The sequence below is a fragment of the Bidens hawaiensis genome, unplaced genomic scaffold (assembly GCF_021521415.1).
Source record: "Bidens hawaiensis isolate Kalapana, Puna unplaced genomic scaffold, B.hawaiensis_p1.1 tig00066441_1, whole genome shotgun sequence".
In the NCBI taxonomy this organism is placed as follows: Eukaryota; Viridiplantae; Streptophyta; class Magnoliopsida; order Asterales; family Asteraceae; genus Bidens; species Bidens hawaiensis.
Window position 1 is genome coordinate 12,189 of NW_027506598.1, and position 17,691 is coordinate 29,879.

Consider the following 17,691-nt stretch of genomic DNA (forward strand, 5'->3'; position numbering starts at 1 on the left):
CCAAAATTCTCCCGACCTAACTTCTGAGGTAAGTGACTCTCAAACATCGGAAAATGTAACAGATAAAAACTCTCATGAAAATCAAGCTAATAACATACCTGATAATCATGAGATAGAAGTAGAACTAACAGTGCAGGAAGAACAAATAAGATAAGGAGAAACAAGGCAAAAGGAACCAATACAAGAAGAGACAAGACAAGAAGAAGCGGCCGAGAGATATGTTCTTCCACCAAGAGTCAACAGAGGAATTCCAGCAAAACGATACTCTCCAGAAAAACAATCTAAATCCTCGAGATACCCCATTGCAAACATAGCCAAAGGAAACTTGTCCAAAGAAGCCAAGGCCTTTATCTCTTCCCTTTACAATGAACAAATTCCAAATTCTTTAGAACAAGCTCTCGAGTCAAAGAACTGGAAAGATGCAATGGAGGTTGAAATGAAGGCATTGATGAAAAACAACACATGGGAAAAATGTAATCTTCCTCCAGGAAAGAAACCAGTCGGATGTCGCTGGGTATATACAATTAAACACAAACCAGATGGGACCATTGAAAGATATAAAGCACGATTGGTTGCTAAAGGCTACACACAGACATATGGGATTGACTACTCCGAAACATTCTCCCCTGTTGCCAAGTTTGACACAATCCGAGTTCTTTTTTCGATCGCTGCAATTGAAGGATGGCCTCTCCATCAGTTTGATGTCAAGAATGCCTTCCTACACGGTGATTTAAAGGAAGAGGTCTATATGGAAGCCCCACCGGGATTCACATAAAATTTTAAAGGAAAGGAAGTATGTCGGCTAAAGAAGTCTCTCTACGGACTTAAACAATCTCCTCGAGCTTGGTTTGGCAGATTTACTCGAGCAATGACAAAATATGGATACCAGCAAAGCAACTCTGATCATACTTTGTTCCTCAAACGAAAAGGTAAACTTGTGACTTGTTTAATTATATATGTTGATGACATGATCATTACAGGGAACGATGAAAAAGAAATGAAGAAGTTGAAAGCAAATTTGTTCACAGAATTTGAAATGAAGGACCTGGGAAGGCTTAAGTACTTCCTTGGAATTGAGGTACTAAGATCGAAACGAGGAATCTTTATATGCCAGAAGAAATACATTCTTGACCTTCTAGCAGAGACAGGAATGATTGATTGCGAACATGCTGACACACCAATGAGAGTTAATCATAAACTCCATATGGAAGACGAAGCCAAATTAACAAACAAAGAAAGGTATCAATGCCTAGTAGGTAAACTGATATATCTTTCACATACTCGTCCAGATATTTCATATGCAGTTGGAGCGGTTAGCAAGTTTATGCACCAGCCTCAAGTCACCCACATGGAGGCGGTAATGAGGATTATCAGATACCTTAAAGGAACAGTTACCATGGGGTTCTCTTCCAGCAAAATAGACACTTGAAAGTCCAGCTATACACTGATGCAGACTGGGTGGGAGATCAAGAAGACAGAAGATCTACATAAGGATACTTCACCCTTGTTGGTGGAAATTTGGTTACTTGGAGAAGCAAGAAACAAAAGGTTGTAGCCTTATCCAGTGCCGAAGCCGAATTCAGAGGGATTGCACGAGGCGTTGCAGAAGTCCTATGGATCCATAAACTTTTAACTGAAATAGGCTTTCCTCCAACCGAAGCAAGAAAGATTATGTGTGATAACAAAGCTGCAATACAAATTTCAGAGAATCCTGTTCAACACGACCGCACAAAACACATAGAGGTTGACCGGAACATCATTAAAGAAAAACTTGAAGCAGGAATTATAGAGTTGCCTTTTGTTTGATCAGAAGACCAATTAGAAGATATTTTAACCAAGGCCGTCAACGGAAGAATATTCAGCAATTGTCTTGGCAAGTTGAGCATCGGAGACCCCACAACTCAACTTGAGGGGGAGTGTTAGAAAATAATAACAAATCAAATGTTTGTGGTATCAATATTCACATCATTTCCCAATTCGGAGTCCTCTTTTGACAGCAGGATGAAAGCAAAGAGGAGACCGTTGGAGTGCACAAATCAAGGGATTGACTTTCCTATTTCTCTTATATTGCCTTTTGTAAAGGATAAAGTTTTACTATTTATATGTTTTGTTTTGTCTCTATGTAAGCACAAGTCAATATACATCAATATAAAGAAAAAGTTCTCTGTTCTTATTTTGAAGATGGTATCAGAGCAGTGTTAGGATCATCACTCATACTACTCATCTAAGCCTCTTTTTTAAGCCCTTCATGAAAAAAAATGTCCGACAAAACCAACAATAATGATCTTGCTTCACAAATCATTAATCCCATCAAAACAAGCCGCCACAAACATCAAAACCACAACCAAAAACAGACCCCGGATGACTCGAATATTGCGGCCAACAACCTACAAACCACCCGTTGCGTGTCGGACACAACCGACAATGATGAGCTTGCTTTACAAATCACCAATCTCATAAATACCAGCCTCACAAATCAAAACTACACCGACAAACACAGCCTCTCGAATAGTAAGACAATAGTTGTCGGCGACTCAGAAACCACGACTCTAACAAGCAACAACACCACAAGCCATGAATCATTGCTCCAACGGTATTCGCCCCTACTCCGGTTACTGCCGGCTATGACACCACAGGAGGGGGTGGAGGGCATTTGAAGAATTGGGAGAGGTAAGGGTTGGTCAGTGGCGGATGGATGTATTGGTGAGTGGGAGTTAGGCACCCACTCAATTTTTTGTGAACTTTATATATATTACACTTTTTAGTGTTAATTACTTAATTTTGGGTAAAGAAATTTGAAGCCCCCTTTAGTTTTTTAATTCGCCTTCTTATTCTTTCTTAGCCTATCCCAATAAAATGAGAATAAGCCCACTCCTACACTTCATATTTGATAATGAGTATTGATAGAATTAAAAGACACCCTTAAAATAATAAGATCCTAATTCTTAAACGAAGAACACGGCAGACTGCTCAAGCTTTAAGTGACAATCCAAGTTTCAATCAAATCAGGTTCATATATACACGTTTACAGAGATGAAAAAAAGGAAATTAGATTGTATGTATTATCTTAACTCGCAAGCCTTCTTAATTTCTTTATCTTATATATTAATATATCATTGGCTTATTGATGCCTTATTTCTTTGTTTTTGGTAATGTTTCATATGCAACCTGTTAAAACTTAGAAGTTTTAATTCATATTGTTAATTTTAATTCTTTAGTTGCTCACTTGCTTGAATATTATGAAAAGGGAGTTATTTTATAGTTTACATCGTATATTGTTTGGTTTTTGATCTTTACTGCTTAACGTTTTGTTTTACTAGTGCTATGGAAATTTTTTTAAGCCAATATATGGGCCTAGTTTAGTTGATCTAGATAATCTTATTTGGGATCCTGATATGTAAAGAATTTTAGATTACCAAACAGATCAAAAAGATGAGATATGGAAAAAGTATTGGCTTAATGAAAAACTTAGAGGACAATTGTCATTTATATTTTGTTTTGCTATATTTTTCCCCCCACTGAGTTAAATGTCTGGGTCCGCTACTGGGGTTGGTTGTGAGAGCGATGGAAGAAAAAGGAAGGCCACACAATCCACAGCGAGTACACTGACATGGAGGTGTCACGCACCTCTCATGTTCTCACTATAGACGGTTAATAACCTTATAAGCTTCATAACCTAGATAGATTATATGACACTTCCTAGACGTGGCTAGCTTGCAAGGAAATAAAAAATTAAATTATAAATTACAAAAACATTTATAAGATGATAATGCCCGATATCAATTAAACTAGTTATTAACGTTTCCCCCACTTAGCTACATGATCAAACCAAGTGATAATAAGATAATAAAAATGAATCAACAAGGAGAGAGAAGATGATAATGCCCGATGTCAATTAAATATTTATATTTATCAAAGCCTAAATACTAAATAGTATATGAATATTTGTTTTGATCCTAAAGGTATTTAATATATAGTTGGTATTCAAAAGTATGCTTGAATTGCATATTAAAATATAAACTCCACGATCTCTATTGACTTGAGATAATTCGAATATGCAAAATGAAGTCATGATCTGTAAGCAGCCCGTTGACCTTTTGACCCACCTGCTCCCCTTCAATCTTCTAACGATATATTTATTATGATTTATGAACATCAACCAAAATATTAAGTCAACTCTCAATATTCATGTCATCCCTTCTCTAAAAGCCTCCTATCAACAAAACAACATTCGAATATCATGGACTACGATGACGAGATACGCAATCTCCCGATCTACAAAGCCGCAATGAACAACGACTGGGACGCGGTTGTACACATATTCGATATGCAACCCGACAAACTCGATGCAAAACTCACCTATTGGTGGGAAACACCATTACACATCGCCATTGGAACCAACTCGTCCCACGGATTTGTGAACCGAATGATAGAGCGAATTGTGGAGACGGATGGTGAGAAACTAAGGGCCAAGAGCTTGTGGGGAAACACCGCCCTTCATTATGCCGCCAAGGTCGGGAACACCAAGGATGCTAAGCTATTGGTGGCAAAAGATCCAGGCATTGCCCAGATGGTTAACAGAGACGGGCACACTGCGTTGAAACTTGCGGCAAAGTATGGGCGGTTGGAGACACTTTGGTACTTGTTGGAGGTTACTAAAGATGAAATAGGAGAGGATGGCACTAGTCTGTTTGCTGCCGTTTCAGGTGCTGATCTTGTTACACTCACGCTTACAGCTGGTTTTTGTGGTTAGCTATAACTCAAACTACTTACGCGTTTACTTATATTATCTGAATTATTATGTTGTAAATGTAAAAGAAAGAAAAATGGCTTTTGGAGTCTAGGGGCTAACTGGGAGTAGTGTCTCTATTCCTTGTGAAAGAGAAAAGGTTGGCCCTAGGGCTATGGTTGTGCATGAAACCAAAAAAACTGAATCCAAACAAAAACTGATAGTTAGTTTGGTTTTTGGCTTTTATGAAAGGGTTTACTCCATAAAATAGTAACCAAGTTTGAAAGTTGTTCCAATCAGGTCACTGAAAAAATCTTTTGTTCCAATCAGGTCATTAAAGTTTCTTTTTTGTTCCAATTCTAGATATTTTACCTGGATAGCAAGTAATCTAGGTTTTTCTTATATTTCTTAGAAATAATAAAATAAATTTATCTTTGAAAAACAGAACGTCTCCAAACACTATCAGCCCTACCTTCTTCTTCTTCTACAAATCAAAAACATATCGTAATCCTATCAAGAACATATCGTAATCAAGTTTGATTTTGAATCAAGAACCCGATTCAGCAAACAGTGTTGAGCAAGAACTCGGCGAATCCAACGACGACGACAACCTGATTTCAATACCAATCGAACAACATGCATGTTTGTCTTATTTTTTCTTCTTAATATGTGCACGCCAACTGTTCGATAAGATGCCATGAGCCAACCGTTACTAACGGTTTTTGATTATTGAAAACCAAAACCAAACCGTTAGAAATTAAAACTGATCCGTTGCGGTTTGGTTTGGTTTGGTTTCATGTTCTTCCTCCCAACTATCTGGGTTCTGATTGCAAAAGCATTTGTAAATAAAATATGTTGACCTATAGAACCAAAAATTAATGTTAATAGGAATAGAATAAATAGAAATGGTCACGATGGATGGATGTTAAGGTCACATGAGAAGGACCAATGTGGCTAGAGTTTTAATATTATTCTCTATATCACAGTAAAAGAGAGTTCAGGAAAAGTGAAATTTTCAAATATGAGATAGATATCTCTCGTTTTTCTCATCAAATATGGGATATTTCTTGAACATTTTTGCCAATTTTTTAAATTTTCGCAATTTTTTGATTTTTTTTTGCAAATTTTTGGAATTTTAAAATTATATTTCGCAATTTTTATTAATTTTCGCAACCTTTAAAAGTTATTATGCAAAGTCAAAATATTAAAAAATAAAAAAAAAACATAGATTACCTGCTATCTAGGTAAAATATCTAGGATTGGAATAAAAAAAGAAACTTCAATGACCTGATTGGAACAAAAGATTTTTCCAATGATCTAATTAGAACAACTTTCAAACTTGGTTACTATTCTATGGAGTAAACTCTTTATGAAAAATAGAACTTTCATTTCGTTTAGGTTTTGTGTGTGACTAAAACTGACAAAACCGAAACAAACTTATGGATTTTCATTTTTTTTTATTTTGAATTTTAAATGACTTACAAGAACTTGATAAATGGTGTAACTCATATAGATTAGGTATATTGGTTTTTATTAATCCCAACTATCGTCTTTTGGTCATTACCGGTCTCAACTAACGAAATGGCTGCTGACGGTTCCAACTTCTAACGCATTTGTTCCTAAAGGTCCGCGACTAACAGAATCCTAACGTCGTTAGTTTCAGGTCGCCGGAAAAACATTTTTGGCTGGAAAACTCAAATTTTTTCCCGAAAACTCAACATTTTCGTCCCAGACATCTTGGTAACTTTGTATCGGACCTTTAGAAACCTTTTTTTAGTAAAAGCTTCAATTAGTGAGGTCGCCAAAAACCCAAGAACCATCGTTGGAATCGGTTGATGGTGCTCAAGTGGTGGTATTTGGTTGGCTGTGAGTCAATTGGTGGTGGAGGCGGTGTTCAGGTGGTGTTTTCCGGTAACAAATTTGTCTTTTCCGGCCAAAAACCTTTTTCCGGCAACCTGAAACTAATGGCATTAGAATTCTATTAGTCGCGGACCATTAGGGGACAGATACATTAAAAGTTGGGACCGTCAATAGTCAATTCATTAGAGGTAGTAACCAAAAGATAATAGTTGGAATTAATAAAAACCAATATACCTATATTTTAACCCAAATGTATAACAATTAATTAATAATTTTATTAACTAACATTTACACCAAAGGTTTAGATCCATATTAACTATTTTAAGCCAATTTCTTTTTGATAAAAAAATTTCAAGCCTAAATGGTAAAATTGAAAAAGCCAAAACCAAACCAAAAATTGAAATCGAATGTTTTTAAATCCGATATTTTGATGTTTGGTTTGAGTCTAAACCCGACTCATGCACACCACTAATTGGCCTGGATCCTACAAATTGCTCAGTTGTGATTCTTTTTTCATAGAATGCGTGCGTTTGTTATTTACTTACAATATATTAAAAAGTGGCCCATGCTAAAAACGACTTCTTTATACTTTAACCCGTTCTGACTCATTATTCGACCCCTTGTCCTACAGATGTAGCACTTTATCTAGTAAGAACGTATCCGGATTTAGTTACCCAAAAAGACAGGGAAGGTCAGACCGCCTTACAAGTACTGGCCACAAAACCGCATGTTTTTCCTAGTGGCAACCCGTTACAGTTCTACCAGCATCTCATCTACAGATGTATGTATGGTCTCCGTACATTCATTATACTCTATTCTAAAATCCTATCTGCATTAACCTGATAGATTTTTATCCATTCGTGGGTTATTTTAAGGTATTCCTATGAATCTCGAGAAAACCTCAAATCGTCAGTTGGCATCTTTTGTCTCAAAGTGTATCGTGCTCATAGCCCCGTGTGGTAAAGATATGTATAATATGAAACTAAGCCATATTCAGACACTCACACTCGTGGAACGTATGTGTTCGATTGTTATAGGAAAAGGAAGCCATGATTTAGCATGGAATGTACTAGGAACCGCGGTTTCTACAGCTGTAAAAACCGGGATCTATGAGCTTATAAAAGTTTGTGTTGAGACGTACCCGGACATAGTTTGGTATGAAGATGACGGTTTGTATTTGTTTCTTTCGGCCATAAGATACCGACAAGAAAAGGTGTTCAATCTTGTGTATGAAATGACGAGGCATAAAGTGTTTGCTGCAACTGATAATCCTAATGGAGATAACCCGTTGCATATAGCGGGGAGGTTGTCACCTCTGCCACGCCTTAAGACCGTTAGTGGGGCGGCTTTGCAAATGCAACGGGAGCTTCAATGGTTCAAGGTGATCTCATGCTTTTTAGTAATAAATCTAACTAGGGTTGTACAAGTCGACTCGAGCCAGGGCGAGATTGGGCTCAACTCTTATGCAAACCAAGCCGGCTTTGCTTGTTTATCTTAACAACTTGAAAATGTTGAGCTCAACTTAATAACAACCCCCCCCCCCCTTCTCTCTCTCTCTCTCTCTTGTTAACCATGTTATTGAATCCAAGACACTAAAGAAGAATTCGCTAGGTATTAAGTTCTAGTTGTGACAAAATTCTAACATTCTTGCAGGAAGTGGAAAAACATGTGGAGCCATTATACAAAGACGCTTTAAACAAAGATCGCAAGACCCCAAGAGCAGTATTTACAGAAGAACACAAGGACCTACTTCAAGAAGGAGAAGCATGGATGAAGGACACGTCATCATCGTCAACAGTTGTGGGTGCACTCGTGGTCACCATGGCCTTTGCAGCCGCCTTTACTGCGCCAGGTGGCAACAACAGTTACGGTCTACCATTATTACTAAAAAACAAAACATTCCTCCTATTCATAGTATCAGATGCCATCGCATTATTCGCCTCAACAACCTCCGTTTTAATGTTTTTAGCAATACTAACTTCCCGTTATGCAGAAGAGGATTTTTTCTACGCGTTACCTAAAAGAATGATGATTGCACTCGTCTCACTTTTTTTGTCACTGGCTGCTACAATGATCGCGTTTAGCGCAACACTCGCCCTACTACTTCGAGATGAAATACCATGGATTGCTGCCCCAGTCACATTGTGTGCCTCGGTTCCCGTGACATTATTTGCTATGCTTCAGTTCCCATTACTTGTTGAGTTAGTTTATTCTACTTATGGCCCTAGCATTTTTAAGAAAAAAATGTCTGCCTAAATGATAATAGCATTATTACATTCTTAATTTCTTATATAACTTTATATCCAAGTTATGATCGACATAATATCTTAATATAGACGATAAGCTAAGGGTGTTAAAATCATACTAAACTAAGTTAAGAAAGCGATAAAAGAACATAAACGGCTTACACTCCTCTGCAAGATAAAGTATGTAAAAAAGTAAGACTCTTAAAACTCTATCACCTGACTATCATTATCATAAACCGAGCATCAAGCTGGTAATTGAAGCTTTTCATTGTTCTTCCAGCTGTATTCAAAGAAAAAAATAACAAGTATTTTAGAATTTTAGCACAATAATTTTAATCTGAGAAGGCTGTTAAGACAATTTACCTTAAAAAGTAGTAGTAGAAGAAATCAGCATAGAGTAATGTTTGAACTATCCCTGCTATCCAAGCTGCGGATCAAATAGCATTATATGTTATCAAGTCTTTATGTTCAAAACTTCTTAAGAAATAAATTTAGATCATTATGAAAAGTTAAAAACTGTCTTAAAATGTAGGGGTGTGCATGGGTCAATTTTGGGCTCAAACAAAACCAAAAACCGAACATTCAGTATTTGTGTTTTTTCTTTTATTTTCCATTTTTTAGGTTTTACCATTTGGGCTTGAAACTTAAGGCCCAAAATAATGAATTTGAGCCTGAAACTTTGGGCTTAACTTTGTTTTTTAACTAAGGATTAATTGATTATTACACATTTGGAACTAAAATTTGTGCGCTAGACCATTTAACAATTTCGTACATATTACTTAAAATTCGTTTTTTCAGTTCGGTTTTTGGGGGTTTTTCGGCTGGTTTTTCAGGTTTTACCACTTGGGCAGTTGAGCTTGAGGCCTTGAACATTTAGGGTCAAAATAATGAACTTGAGCTGAAACTTTGGGCCTAAATTTCTTTGCTTTTGGACTAAAACTTTTGTAACCAAAAGTCAGTTTTGAACTAACTTAGGGTCAAATAACGATTAGTTAATTATTACACATTTTGAACTAAAACTTTTGGAAAACCAGAACCAAAACTGAACCGAAAAAACCAACTCTTTGAAAACTTAAACCCCCCCCCCCCCCTCTCTCTCTTCCAGGCCCATCACAAAGTCAATTTTCATTGAATGTGGTTATTTCCTTTCAGTTATTCCGGTTACGGTTTGGCGATTTTGGTTTCGTACACCGCACTAATAAAATGTGCAACGAACATAACAAAGAAGAGACGTACTGATCCAATGGACATAATGGGGCTCGGTGAAGTGGCGGTAGATCCAGTTCAAAATGTAAAGCGCGCGGTAGGCTCTGCACAAAAAGAAAAGCAAACTTTTTTACATCACATAAAAGAAGAAAATAATGCTTACTGCTAGTGTATAGAAAAATTGCATTACCCTAAGAGAAATATATATTGACCAGTCAAATTGTCAATGTTTCTAGTCCTTTGCAACAAGACCAACTGAGGAAGTATTGCAACAGCTTCCAAGTATAGAGAGAATGTCCACATTACCTGTTCATAATGCATTTTAAAAAAATATAACGCAACAGATTATTATAAGTTTACTTATAGATTTAAACGCATGCATACCTCTTTAAAAGTGAACTTGTGATGAATAAACAGAGCTAAAACCAAACAAGGAAGCATGAGAAAATAATGGCGGAACGTGTCCTGATCTTTATCATATGATCTACGGACGATCTTGTGGCGCCTTATATACCACACAATAGAGAAAGAACTTCCCAGGAATATTATCTTCATGATGGTGTTATATAGTGAAATGAAATCAGTGAATAAATCCAAGTAACGAGTAGCAAACACCAGTGCATAGAGCTCCTGAGTCTTGAGTGAAATCCCTAAAGGCAGCAGTAGATTATTAAAAAAATTAATCAAACAGCATGTCATGAATACAAATATTTGTCTAATTAAGTGTTCGTGTCCGTGCTCGTTTAAAGTTAAATGAACATGCTGGGTTACAGGCCTATTGATGAATATTATTGTCCCTAATTATGAGCCCTAAGCAATGCTGTCGATGAAATTAATTCACTTGATATTTGGGGAATCGAAAAACAGCAATGTAGGTGATGACATAAAAGGAAGATGGTAGCACCTGCGCAGGATTTGATGGTGTGAATCTTCAAGAGTAAGACGAGGACACTGACCAGATGAGTCATGTCACCAGCAAGCCTGAACATATTCATTCTTCACCGATCTAATAATAATAATAATAATAATAATGTAACCGATCTCTTCCTTCTTCCCGTCCGGCGTTATGTAAAAACCCACCCCGGAAATGCAAATGATCGGGGACCATCAAACGCCTTGGATTGGATTGTAATAACTCTAACTGGGCTTTAACATTCGGGTCCACCAGCAACCCGGATACCTTCGGTTCGGTTCTCGCTCTTAATTTTCTTTTTAAAGAATGTCGTTACAAGTCAGTGTACACTTTAGATCTCTTTTGGCCCACGTGCTTGTGTTTTTACCCTGAACTTTGATGTGAGAGTCGGTGTTTTTTTGGCATGTCGGTAATTGTACAATTGTGTAATATTGAGTGATGACAAGCATGTGTATGGAAGGGATCACTACATCGTGTGAAGTATGGATAGATCTGGACAACCAAACAATTTTGACTTAAAACATATGGTATGTTATGAATGGTGTTGTATACTCTATGTTGTGCATATGAGTTATTAGTTTTAATAACTGTTATGGATGTGTAAATGTTTAAACTCTAGAACTCGCTCGACGGGAATGGCTTTTAGTATGCATATCAGGTTGGTTTGCTGGTGTTGATGTTTGAGGGCACGACTGGCAACGAGGCGGAGATACCTTTTTATGCTTAGTTTGACCTTTTATAAAGTTACTTTCAAAGTATAGACCATCTTCTTACTTGGTTTAGTGGCCATATCTACCCTTCAAAACTACTTGTACTCTGCCTTCTTCCCGAGTTCGAGCCTCCAAAGCAGAAGTTTCATTCTTTTTTACTTGGTTATTTAGGATATACTGTGTGTCACTGTTCTATATATGTATAAATAAATAACATTAATTATTATAATCGCCACCGTAATGCCCATATTTTGGGTTTAGTTCTGAACCGTAACAAACGTAGCCGATACTGATAAAGTTCGTGTTAACTAGCCGCTACAATAACCGTGTTTTATTGACCAAATAAATTTTTTTTTAAATATGTTAATTTTTTTTTTCATATCATATGCTATACGAGTGTTCTAGGTGTTTTACTAATTTGTGTTTTGGATTTAATGCTTATAACAGTATGAACCTAACCGATACCAACCGAATTTGTACACGCTGCCGCAACGCGGCGGGCTTGCTACCTAGTTACCAGATTAATATAGGTTTTATAGTTATATATGACTTTGTAGACGCGCCCATTGGAATCTGAGAGGTCCATTTCTTTTTTTAATTGCTTTGACTTACAATGATGGTCGTCGGAACTGGTATAGTGTCACACCCCAATCTACGGCGGAAATACCGGGATGCGAATCGTTTGTTCACAGCTCACAAGGTACTATCATATAATATAAAATATGACAACATCTATTAATTCATTTATTTCAAACTTTCATATCAAGTGCACAAGTTTCTAAACATGACAATTATAATCCAAAACAAATTAACAGAGCAAATATTCTTTATTTATTGCCTAGGGTCCTTCTAAGCATTTTTCACCTTAACTTCAAGTCAACTGATAACCTACATATGCGTAGAAAATAAACAATAGATTTTGTCAATACGAGGTTGAGTGAGACAATCACCAATTTTTCATGATATAATAATATATATGAGAAATAAGCAAACAAAATAAAGCGAGTAATAATCAATCAAACCATGAGCAAATAGTGGTGTCAGTTGATCATTGACATGCGAATCGGGCGTTGGCTACTATGACAATCGTACAATCATACTATAATGTGATTATGATGGACCTCTCCGAATGCGATAAAATAAACACTTAAACAAGTAGCAATTAGCATTTAATTGAATACACACAATATTTACGTTTGCTAGTTTGTGTATGTGTGTGTGTGTGTATATAATATAAAAATGTGAACTAAATACGTATATTTCCCCAAAAGTTATTAAAAATCAGTAAAATTAAAGGGGAATGATATCTCACCTTTTTGCTCAGGCGAGTGTGCAAGAAATAAGAATAAAAGATAATAAAATAAGTGAATCGTCCTTTAACGCGTCATCTGAGATAAACCGAATATACCTGAAACTTTGAGACAAATAACTATAATTAAAACCGAGAACATAGCCATTGGAATCGTTCCAAACGGATTTCTAGAACTCCGGTTATGAGATAAATAACGATTAAGCGAGCTGGTACTGACCAGAATCCGAACAGCGAGTCGGAAGTCAGGTTGTGGTCAGTAGCCTTAAAATATAGAAATAAAAACAAAAGTCTTCTGGACCGAAAGTTGGTTCCGACCAGAAGTGATAGAAAGCGATCGGTCAATGTTGTTGACCAATATACCCTTAAACGGGTCGGAGTCAAATTGACTCGTCAATACCCCTCAATCTCAGAAATTAATTGAGGATTGTCGACTAATGACTAATAACGAACAACTTTACAGTAAACAACTTACCCGGAAAATGCTTGAATCGATGGGAATATGGAGTCAAAGGCCGGTTAAGAAAGCAAAGTCAACACAAACACTTATAACTTTGAGTAAAATAGCAAGAACGGAGATGAAATAGTATGTTTAATGAGGGTGACGGCTAGGAGAGCTATTATTAAGGTTTAGGGGAGAGTTTGGCAGATGATTAATGTCTTGTTTATATAGGATAGGTAAGCACAGGTTAATTTTAGTTAAAAAACTCGATTAAGTAACCAAATCTCGTTTAATGACTAAATCAACTGAAAACTCATAAAAATTCATTCTTGTTGAAGGGGTTAATGAATGTGGACATGTACTAAGTCTAGGATAGTTTTCTTGGGCTTAAAACATGCGATTCGGTCCAAAAATAACTGATTTTGCATTAAAATATGAATTAGGAGTTAAAATAACAAAGAAATTTGGTTTAGACCCTTGGTTGTGCCATGCGACCACCTCACCTTCCTTGGCCGCGCGGCGTGGCGTGGTCAAGGGGTGGGGTGTTTTGCTTTTTGGCAGATTTAGTCCTGTGCTTTATAAGATGTTTTTTTTTGGCGTTTTAGGAGTTTTTAAGCACTAAATGATTAGTTTGAATAGCATAAAGGGTATGAAATGAAAATACAACTGTAAATACTTGTAAATGCTTGAATTTATTAATAATAAAGATCCAAATTACATTCGCAAGTCGATAAAACAAATACAAATATGATTACAAAAAGATCCGAAATGTTACACATATAACCAGCAATGGTGCTCCCAAAAATGTAAAAGTTTTACATTTTTTTAAACTAGATTTTGCCTTACGGATTAATTGGGTTACTAAATTCTATCTTTTTGAAAATCTTAATTTGATTTTGACCCTTTATTGTTGCTGCAGACTACATGATGTATAACTAAAGTTCTTTTAACTTTTCATTTTAGTTGTAGCTCGGGTGGGCTGAGTAAAAAGTGCAAATGGGTTCGAATCAAAATGTGTGATAGTAGTGCAAGTCGATCTAGCTGGTAAAGAGTTCTAAAGGGTTCGGGCCAAAATGTATGATAGTAGTGCCAGTCGGTCTAGCTGGTAAAGAGTTCTAAAGGGTTCGAGTCAAAATGTGTGATTACCAATAATAGTGCAGGTCTGTCTAGCTGGTGAGGAGTTCAAAAGGGTTCAGGTCAAAATGATTCAGGTAAAATGTGTCATTTTAGTTGCAGGTAGGATGTTTGGGTTACACATTATTTTACTAAAAAAAGAGAGTTCGAGTAAACTTCTTCGGATACCATTCTTTACCAGTCGAGCTACTTTGTTCTTTTGGAAGTGAAAATCTGTATTGACTTTAGAGTGGGACAAGATCTTGAGATTGTTGGGTGTGGCCTGCCATATTGGAAGTAAGGTGAATGGATAAGACGAATACAACTGATGTTGAAGTAGACGATTTTAATAATATGGACGGTGAACGCATTTGGTGAATATGGATGCACAAGGAAAGGAAGTTCTTGTTCACAGTTGGAGGAGTCAATATGTGTTTCTAGGAACTAGACAAGTCAACTTTATTTTCTCATATACTTTAATATTGAAATAGATGATTTTAATTCTATGGAGGGGAACACATTTGGTGAATACGGATGCACGAGGAAAGAAAGTTCGTGAGCGTTGGAGGACTCAATGCTAGCTGATAAGTTTCGAGGATCTAAATAAATCAGGTTTATTTCCTTGTACACTTTAGTAACTCGAGCTCACATAGTTGATTACAACATACACTTTATTTATTTTGTATTTATTCAATAACCTTTGTTACGAGGAACTTTCTGCCAAACATATAATCGACCCGCTTGGTAGTTTAACGCGTCGTGCTGCAATGAGGACGGGCAACAATACTAGTATGGAGACAATTGTGGGTCAAAATACTGAATATAATTTAAACTTTTGCATTAGTCATTTATTGCCACTATATAAATAGAGGGTCAAGTTATTCTACAAAGTGAATGGGTGGTAGGAGACAAAAATAAGAAGGATGAGAAGGATTTATAGCCACACAAAAAAACCCTTAAAAAGTAATAAAAAAATAATAACTCAAAATTTTATATAAAAACGAAAAAATAAAAAACACAAAAATGTTTCCACTGTCTTCCTCGTTTAAAAAAAGACTCAATGTGAGGGAAAAAGCTCATTGTGCCTTTTTGTTTAAACTGTGTTTTGCGTTTATTTTCGTTATTGATTGTGTCTTTTTTTTCTTGATATTGTGTTATATTAATATTGTGGTATATTTTGTTCGGCATTGTGTTACATGTTGCGATCTATGGTGTCCTTTTTAGTTATAATTATGTCTTTTGTTCATTTTCGTCATTGTGTCTTTCTGTCGTTTTTTTTGTTTGGAACTAGAATGACAAAGGATACATTTGAGTTTTTTTTTTCGTTTTTATTTAGACTTTGAGTTATGATTTTTTTTATAAATTTTTTGTTAAGGGGGTTTTTGTGTGACCATAAATACTTCTCACACTTCTTATTTTTGTCTTCCTTTATATTTTAACCTTTCCTATAAATAGAATACCTAATTAATGTTTTAAACTAGTATTTAAGCACGTGGTTCGTGGTGGGGTAGTAGGATGGTGTTGGGAATAGGGATGAGCGTTTTCGGTACGGGTACCGGGAATTCGGTACCGATTTGGTACCATCGCTACCGAATCGGTACCAAGTTTTGAGTTTTTGGTATCGGTACGGTACCAGTATTTCCCGAAAGATCAAACTGTAACAATCAGATAAATGCAATTCGACCATCAATTCAACTGTAACAATCAGATAAATGACTTAAAAAGATCAAACTTTTACTGCAGAAAGATTACCACCACCAAGTCCTGACTATTGGCTGCAAAATCGCGTGTCCATAAAATGATGAAGGATTTCTAGACAAAGATACCCGTGTATAATCCAAGTTACCTATTTGTTTAATTTCCTAGAATTTGTAAAAGGTCGTGAGTTATAAAAAGAAGAGCAACATAATAAGCATAATGTTAACATAAACACACACCGTATTCAACTAAGGCCTCCCTTAAATTTGCAGCAAAGTTGGACGTACATTTTAAGTTTTCCAGATATAAACATGCATCATCAACAAAAAAGTAACAAAAACATAAACACTAACTACTCTATGCAAACAAAAAAATGAAGATTTGTTTACATATGCTTGATGATTAGTGCCTGATTTCAGAAGGGTTTCTGTCGGTTTTCCCATTTTCAATCCCATGTTTCAGATTATTGTTTTTATCAGTAATAGGTGAAATGGGTAAAAGATATGGGGAGAGGGGTCATTGAAACGGATCAAAACTTGTTTGATGCGTACTTTTTAATTATATGTTATAAAACTCAAAAATTAATAGAAAAAAAGTGTTTTATGGCAATCGGAGCCGACCTGTTTTGACCCAGCAAAATCTATCTGATCTATCGGTTCTAGCCTCCTGTTTGAAAGCTTTGATTGAAGTTTAAAAGCAACATTTGTTTAACGCCTACTGAGAAACGAATTAAAAATGGGTTTATTAACTATTATTTTTACCTCTGAAATTTAACAAAATTTGCATATTAAAAGAAACTAAGATGCCTGTGTCAGTGTCTCCTTCAGTAATCTATGGATTCACAGCTTCAGTAATCTATGTTCTCACTATAGACGGTTAATAACCTTATAAGCTTCATAACCTAGATAGATTATATGACACTTCCTAGACGTGGCTAGCTTGCAAGGAAATAAAAAATTAAATTATAAATTACAAAAACATTTATAAGATGATAATGCCCGATATCAATTAAACTAGTTATTAACGTTTCCCCCACTTAGCTACATGATCAAACCAAGTGATAATAAGATAATAAAAATGAATCAACAAGGAGAGAGAAGATGATAATGCCCGATGTCAATTAAATATTTATATTTATCAAAGCCTAAATACTAAATAGTATATGAATATTTGTTTTGATCCTAAAGGTATTTAATATATAGTTGGTATTCAAAAGTATGCTTGAATTGCATATTAAAATATAAACTCCACGATCTCTATTGACTTGAGATAATTCGAATATGCAAAATGAAGTCATGATCTGTAAGCAGCCCGTTGACCTTTTGACCCACCTGCTCCCCTTCAATCTTCTAACGATATATTTATTATGATTTATGAACATCAACCAAAATATTAAGTCAACTCTCAATATTCATGTCATCCCTTCTCTAAAAGCCTCCTATCAACAAAACAACATTCGAATATC

The 17,691-nt window shown here is 35.9% G+C and overlaps 2 protein-coding genes across 3 annotated transcripts; one reads left to right on the forward strand and one right to left on the reverse strand.

Moving 5' to 3' along the window:
* Positions 1-4,240: 4,240 nt before the first annotated feature.
* LOC143618245 (uncharacterized) lies at positions 4,241-8,930 on the forward strand. The gene is made up of 4 exons (XM_077090532.1): positions 4,241-4,748; positions 7,221-7,370; positions 7,465-7,970; positions 8,243-8,930. The coding sequence occupies exons 1-4, from the start codon at positions 4,241-4,243 to the stop codon at positions 8,843-8,845; spliced, it is 1,767 nt and encodes a 588-aa protein (XP_076946647.1). The 3' UTR covers positions 8,846-8,930.
* Positions 8,931-8,935: 5 nt separating this feature from the next.
* On the reverse strand, positions 8,936-11,036 carry LOC143618244 (ER lumen protein-retaining receptor-like). Of its 2 annotated transcripts, none has more exons than XM_077090531.1 (6): positions 10,946-11,036; positions 10,426-10,691; positions 10,232-10,347; positions 10,072-10,145; positions 9,199-9,253; positions 8,936-9,115 (listed from the first exon to the last, which is right to left on the reverse strand). In XM_077090531.1, the coding sequence occupies exons 1-6, from the start codon at positions 11,034-11,036 to the stop codon at positions 9,079-9,081; spliced, it is 639 nt and encodes a 212-aa protein (XP_076946646.1). In that variant the 3' UTR covers positions 8,936-9,078. The 2 variants fall into 2 exon arrangements, with proteins under 2 accessions (XP_076946646.1, XP_076946645.1); XM_077090530.1 differs by having other exon boundaries at positions 9,199-9,262.
* Positions 11,037-17,691: the final 6,655 nt, after the last annotated feature.

What these genes read in the sequence shown, in the direction of transcription:
- LOC143618245 (XM_077090532.1), top strand. Translation starts at nt 4,241, where the DNA reads ATGGACTACGATGACGAGATACGCAATCTCCCGATCTACAAAGCCGCA. An exon ending in GCTTACAGCTGGTTTTTGTG is followed by an intron (nt 4,749 to 7,220) that starts GTTAGCTATAAC and finishes CTTGTCCTACAG; the next exon opens with ATGTAGCACTTTATCTAGTA. An exon ending in GGGAGCTTCAATGGTTCAAG is followed by an intron (nt 7,971 to 8,242) that starts GTGATCTCATGC and finishes ACATTCTTGCAG; the next exon opens with GAAGTGGAAAAACATGTGGA.
- LOC143618244 (XM_077090530.1), bottom strand. Translation starts at nt 11,036, where the DNA reads ATGAATATGTTCAGGCTTGCTGGTGACATGACTCATCTGGTCAGTGTC. An exon ending in CACCATCAAATCCTGCGCAG is followed by an intron (nt 10,692 to 10,945) that starts GTGCTACCATCT and finishes TGCTGCCTTTAG; the next exon opens with GGATTTCACTCAAGACTCAG. An exon ending in CCATTATGTCCATTGGATCA is followed by an intron (nt 9,263 to 10,071) that starts GTACGTCTCTTC and finishes TTTGATCCGCAG; the next exon opens with CTTGGATAGCAGGGATAGTT.